The 6,689-nt window shown below is 46.5% G+C and overlaps 1 protein-coding gene across 1 annotated transcript in view; it reads left to right on the top strand.

Moving 5' to 3' along the window:
* Positions 1–469: 469 nt before the first annotated feature.
* LOC147447976 (DNA-directed RNA polymerases II, IV and V subunit 8B-like) overlaps positions 470–6,689 on the top strand; it is a 30,811-nt gene continuing 24,591 nt past the window's right edge. The window contains exons 1-2 of the mRNA XM_086524465.1: positions 470–668; positions 771–928. Coding sequence (XP_086380591.1) covers positions 596–668; positions 771–928 — 231 coding nt within the window. The 5' untranslated portion in view covers positions 470–595. The remainder of the gene's footprint in view (positions 669–770; positions 929–6,689) is intronic.

Below are 6,689 nucleotides of genomic sequence, written 5' to 3'. Positions count from 1 at the left end.
CCATGGTAACAGCATGTGCGCGCGGGTGGGATGGTTACCCCATGTGTCTCAATCTGGGCGACGAGGCCTTGGGTTCAGATCGAGTCGACGCCCGTCCCCATTTTCGCGTTGACTTGTCGCGCGTCCGAGTTTAATCTGCCTCGGGCTTCCCGCGCGTCCGGGTTTAATCTGCCTCGGGCTTCCTTCGTCCATTTCCGGGCCGTCGATCCCATCACCCCCCTCTCTTTAATGTCATGTGTTACTTAGTGTCGTGGAAAACCGAGGGCGCGTCAATCGTGGGCCATCAGATCTGACGGCACGAAGGCATCCCATTGCCCAACTTCACAAATTTGCCCCGACTTTACATAAATCCTTTTTGCCCCGACTTTACGAATGCGCCGGGCCGTGTGAGATAGTAGTCACATTGTTGTGGGGATCCGATGTCCACTATCGGACGGTGAGGATCCTGCTTGTGGCGCCTATTTGGGCGTCAGCTTTGAATAACCCTCTCTCTCACTCTCTCTCTCTCTCTCTCTCTCTCTCACACACACACACACACACACACACACACACACACACACACACAAGCTCAACCTGCTCTAGCATACCAGGAATCATGGTAGAGCTGCTTTTCGAGGATATTTTCACCATTGTTGCGATGGACCCAGATGGCAAGAAGTTCGACAAAGGTATGAGCAGTCACTTTTATTACGAGCTACATATCAATGCTTGATGGTGTTGTCTGTTGGTTGTTCTTAACCAAGGCTACGCCCGTCTTTGGGTTCTTGCAGTCTCCCGAATTGAGGCTCGGAGTGAACAGTTTGACATGCACATGCTTCTAGACGTGAATACAGAAATCTATCCTCTGCAAGTTGATGACAAGTTCACCATGGCGTTGTCCAGTACTCTGAGCCTTGATGGCACTCCTGATGATGCTACATTCGACCAAGTAAGCCACTGTCAGGCTTTTTTTGGTTCATTGTGTGCAGCATTAGGACAATTGTTTTAGCACAGAAGCAGCACACTCGTTCATACACTTGCATGCATGTCGGCTTTTGCACTCATCTGTGCACGTTCACAACAACACACACACACACACACACACACACACACACACACACACACACATTTGTAAGCCATTTCTTATATTGCGAGTGGGAAACCTTAGAGTGAGGGTAACCCACAAAGAGTAGAAATTAAGAGGAGCAACTCTCTTCTCTCACCAGGGAGATGAGAGGAGATTCAAACGGCTAGAAACAGTTGAAGTGTACTCCAAGATGTAACACTTTGCTCAAAAACCATAAGACTGCCGTAGAGAAGCTTAAAAGCTGTGATAGATTCCACAAAAACACACACACACACACACACACACACACCCAAGGTATGTTCGAACTTGAGCACCATAGTGGAGGGCACTGCCCTCCTTTGATCCTTTTATCAACTTGCCCTTGTGCTTAAAGGAATTGATGATTGACCCGTGCTTACTCTTGGCATTTGGAAGTTAATGAGGGTTTTTTGACAAAATATGAGGGGTATATTGGGTATTTTTAAATATTGAGGGGTATTTTGAGAATTTCCACAAATTTTATGGATATTTGGTAATTCTCCCTAATTTTTATGAGTGTAGAAGCCCCAAAAGTCAACTACTCATAAAAAGTGATGCTCTCTAGTACAAAAAGTTAACACTCTCGTAGCTGGTGCCCAAAAGGCAGGACGTGCATCCACATGCCATGTTATTCTTGTCCCTAGAGATTGCCACGACATCACCCGTGAATTGCAACGCAATTTGCGCTTTGGTGCATTGAGATTCTCGCCAGGTTTTGCAGAGTGACTGTATGCGTCGGGAAAGTCATCTATTGCGTGGGGATACCGACTGTGAAGTGACTAGTACAATTATGTTGCCAAAATCGGGCCAGAACAGATGAAATTCAGCCCAGATTGTGCGGGGCAGCTTGTAGGAAATCACAGGTTTTATTCCCTCTGTTAAAGAATAAAGAAATACTGAAAGGGGCGCCAACCTTTGGGGCCTACAGGTGTCGTTGTCTGCTTGGGAGCATTCTAGCTTCCTAGCCGTGCTTTTGTTTTGAAGTGTAATTCCAGTCTCAGTTACAGGTTCCTTTTAAGTCATTTGCTTTGTGTCGTATAGTCAAGTGTTAAGAATCGGGTGAAAGCTAACGTCTACCGCTCTACGGGCCGGTTTCATGGTTCCGTTGCCGGGACCAAATCTCTTTTTCCTCAAGAAGTGAGCCTTGGTTGGTTTGCGACAAGACACAAAGCATAGGAACTTGGAGTTACACTATGGCTGACAGACAGATGATGCTAGAGAAGAGGGTTCCTCTTCTCAGGGTAGACAGGCTATTCCTTTACAGCATGAAGTTGGCGAGAGTTCACGACCGCCATTGTCTACGTCTTTTGTTCGTGTGAATGCACAGCGAGAGCAGGTTCAAGGGTTCATGACTGGGCACTTTGAAGAGGATGCGTTCAGGACACAATTAGTTGCTGCTGTGAATGTCTTCACTCAGTTGGTGCAGAATCCCAAGTTTATGGATTATCTGTAAGCACCATTAAAGTCACAGCAGGCAAGGGAATGCCCCCAGCGTACAGAGCCCGTTGAGGCTCAAGCCCAGGTCCCCTATGCGACTGAGCAGGATAGGGAGCATTCACATGTTGCGGAGTCACGTCAGACTCCTAGACAGGTCCCTCCTGTCCATGAACAAGTGGCGAGGATCCCTACTCCACAGGTTTTGCCAGTTCAGCCCGCCACTTTTCAGGGTCAAAATGTTGCATTGAATGGATCTGGAACCAGTCTCCAGGCAATGCGTCAGGTTTTCCCACCACCCACGGTACATCTTGGGTGTTTCGGGGGTGGATCCGTGTTCCAAAGTATGGCTGGTTATGCGCCTGAAACCAGTAGTACATGCCTGGAACAGTGTTTGGGGGTATGCATGGCATGACGCCAAACCCCATGTATGGTAACATTGGGATGCAGCAAGGCTTTCAGAGCAATCAGGGCCAATTTGGGGTGCCACAGGTCAATTTTGGCATGGCTGGTTTTTCTGGACAGCAGCCAGATATGGCACCTTTGATGCAAAATCTCAATGACCAAGGGGCACAGATGGTCCCTACTACAGTGTCCATGCTGCAAACGCTTCCCTATGACAATTTGGGGTCAATAGAGAAGCCAAAACCATACAAAGAAGGAGGTGCAGCTATGAAGTTCAGCACCTTTAGTGGCTTCGAGGATAAAGCAAAGGCTCTTACTTTCCTCCAGCAGTTTGATACAGCTTATGCAAGAGGGAATTTTAAAAAAGCCTCTAAAGTCAGAAAAGCTGCCACTTTCTTAAAAGACAATGCGCTCACATGGTGGACGACATTGTTAATGCAAGGACAGGCACCCGCCACTTGAGTTTACTTCAAGCAAATGTTTGCATCTGCTTGGCTGTCAGATGAATATGAAGCCGATGTCATGACAGATTGGCACCAACTTACTTCGGCTACATGCAAGAGCTTGTTGGAGTACAATAGGAGGTTCTGTAAAGCGTTACTCTCAGTGACCTCCTACAGATTTGTGCCATTGATAGAGCAGATAGAGAAGTACTGTTGTGGGTTGCCTAAAGGGCTTCGTGATAACTGTACCAAAGAAAAGAGTGGCTACCCTCACTCAGCTTATGGAAGTTGCTAACACTGATCTTGCCTTGTTGAAAGGAGAAGACAGTGGGTTTCCGAGCAACGAGAAAGGAGGCCAGCAAAAGAAAAATTCAGCAAAGCAGCCCTTTCTAAGAGCGGCTCCTGAAGCGTCCCAGGGGCCAGCTAGGTTCAATAAAGGCAAAGGTTCAGCTGAGACTTCTAGAGCGCAGGCAAGGAAGCAGAAAAGGAAGCCTTTCATGCATAAGTCGCCCGAGGAAAAGAAGGTCTTGATGGCTGAAAACAAGTGCTTTATATGTGAGCAGATTGGTCATTTTGCAACCAACTATCCACAAAAGATGTCACGTGACACATCCAACCCTATGTGTCATGTGACAAGCTACAACACGACAAAGGTTCAGTCAGTCCAGTCAGTCTAGATTTGGAAGTGATCTGGCACTTTTGTGAGTCTGTTCGCAGATCGTGCATGCCCAGTCACTTAGTGTAGATGCATATCCTCTGGTTGTACACAGCATGATCATAAGCATTCCCATCAGAATCCTTCAGGGAAATTTTCCAGTGCATTTAGCCTATTTTCCCTATTTTTGACATTTTTCACTTATTATTTTTAAGTGACTTTTGCTGGAAAGTAGGTAGGGCAAATTGAGTAAGTTTATATATAAGCAAACCTAGACTAGCACTAATTGGCAGAAGAGGCAGCAGGAGCACCTTGCTCAACAGGCAACTTCTCAGCAAGACCCCCCGCCGGTAGGAGACTTAGCGTTTTCAGCCAAGGACAGCCAACGTTTTTCTCCATTGTAGATCAGTCCCAGCGTTTTGCATTGCAGACCAACCCGGCAACAACAAGACACAGCAGAAGCCTAGCGTTTTTGCAGTAGAGCAGATTTTCAGCCCTCGTGTTTTTGATTTGCAGATCAGCCCCAGCGTTTTGCAGATTCACCGCGACGGAACATCAAGAACCATCAGCGCTTTCAGTTTTCAGCCCCTTAGACACCGCAGATCAAGTCTCGAACCTCGCAGACCTCACCTTCCCGCCGCAGTTTCTCGCCGCACGGTCAGTTTCCGCAAGGTTTACAGTTTCAGCCCGGAAAACGCAGATTTCAGCATCTGCGTTTTCAGCGCGTCGTCGTCGCATTGTCACCGTCGACATCGTCATCGACATAGAGTCAAAATTCAGCAGATAAAGATTTGCAGATTTCAACCATTAGCAGTTCCAGATTTCAGCCCGTCTCATCGTCGTCCTCATCGTCGTCGACATTGTTGGCAAGTCCAAGCATTGTAGAGATTTGTGCAATCATAAGTAAACCGCTCTCGCCATAGAGAGTGGGTGGGGCCTTCGGAGGAGGGTTTTTCAACGTCTCTAGTGTCGTATTCTCTTCTCTCTCTATCTCTCAGTCTCATACACTTGCACACACAGTGTCCATTCACTTTGTTATGATCATTGCACTCTCTCACTAAGAACGGAAGGCTCTTCCTTCCATAAGAACAAAAGGAACCTTGAGCACAGTTCGGAGCACTCAACCTTAGCAAAGTTCAAACATTCATTCCGTTGCACCTAACATTGGTATTAGAGCTTTGGCAGTGTTTTGTATCACTCAAGGAAAGAACCACAAGAATCACAAGAAATTTTTTTGCTTGTTGAGGTCGTACGAACCCAAGTTCGCTTGGGCGTGTCGATTCCTAATCGTGTTTTTGAAGAGTGACAGGAATCCCAGGAAAGAAGGGCTTGTCCAGCCTCCCATTGTGCCTCTTTTCACTCATTGAGAGCGAATCGTGCACTTAGTGGTCGGCCAATCGATGTGAGGTGGGAAAAAGCAACCTTGGTGTGAGCGCAAGGCTGCCAAGGGGTGCGCCTGCGGAAAAGAGGAGAACCGGGGTGAAGAGAAGATCCTTCTCAAACACAGATTGCAAGCGAAAGAAGAACCTCAAGAACCTCAAGTACCCACAAGAACCCAAGTTCCTCGTGAACTTAAGAACCCAAGAACACAAGAACCCACGGGCCACGACTTCAGAATGGTCATCACTTGAAGCGGAATGGATACTTCGCTTAGAGGTGATGAGCATGAGAGAGGCGAAGAAGAATTTTCCCCACCAGGAGGTTTTTCCGACCCTCCCCCTTCCCCATCTACGTCAAGGATTGCACTAACTCCTACGAAGGAGTTGTCGCAATTGTTTATGGACAAGAAGTTAGACCGAAAAGCAGAAATAGAGCGTGAACACGAAGAACAGATAGCAGCCATAGAGCGTCAATACACTGAAAGAGTGGTAGCCATACATCGCGAGAACAAAGAAAGACAAGCCAAATTGGATCGCGAGGACAAGCAGAATATGACTGCGAGACCAAAGCACGACAAGAGAAGAGCGATTATCACATGAAAGAATTCTTGCAACTCTTTTCTCAAGTTCAGGCACAGATGCAAGAAATTCGGGAAAAGGAGACTCTCTCAGTCTCTTCTTCTCCAAAGCAAGACACACATGATTTGCATGATGATTTGAATGACAATGATTTACATGATGATTTGAATGATGATGATAAGCATGATGATTTGGATGACACAGACAAGCATGATGATTTGTATGATCAAGATGCGATTTCTCACAAGCATGATGATTTGCATGAAGAAGACGTGATTGTTCACAAGGATGGTGAGTTAGTTGATGCTTTCTCTAGCGAAGCTAACCTCGTTGCAAATTCAATCAATCACGAAGGATCGATCTTGGCTCTCGAGCCTAGGTCCAAAGAACCTTCACAGGAAGTATTATGTGTTCACGTGATTAGTACGCACGCATTGTTCGAGTGTTTCATTCGTGATCGTTTCCTTTATTTTAGTCAGCGTCTTATGTGATCTCTTTTACTAGGCATGACATATTGTACGTTGAGCACGTTTCACTTATGAATGAGCACGAATGTATGCGGATTGTTCATGAAAAGCTGAAAAGTATGCATTCAAGGAAGTCACATTCCATGTCTCTTCCTTGACATGACACAGTTGTGGAAAGAGCACATGAAAGTATGAGCACCAAGCATGGGCATTTCCGTTGTGAATTGCCAAAGTTGATTGCTC

The sequence above is a fragment of the Adiantum capillus-veneris genome, chromosome 11 (assembly GCF_014529385.1).
Source record: "Adiantum capillus-veneris isolate H3 chromosome 11, ASM1452938v2, whole genome shotgun sequence".
In the NCBI taxonomy this organism is placed as follows: Eukaryota; Viridiplantae; Streptophyta; class Polypodiopsida; order Polypodiales; family Pteridaceae; genus Adiantum; species Adiantum capillus-veneris.
This window is presented reverse-complemented; position numbering and strand designations above follow the sequence as displayed.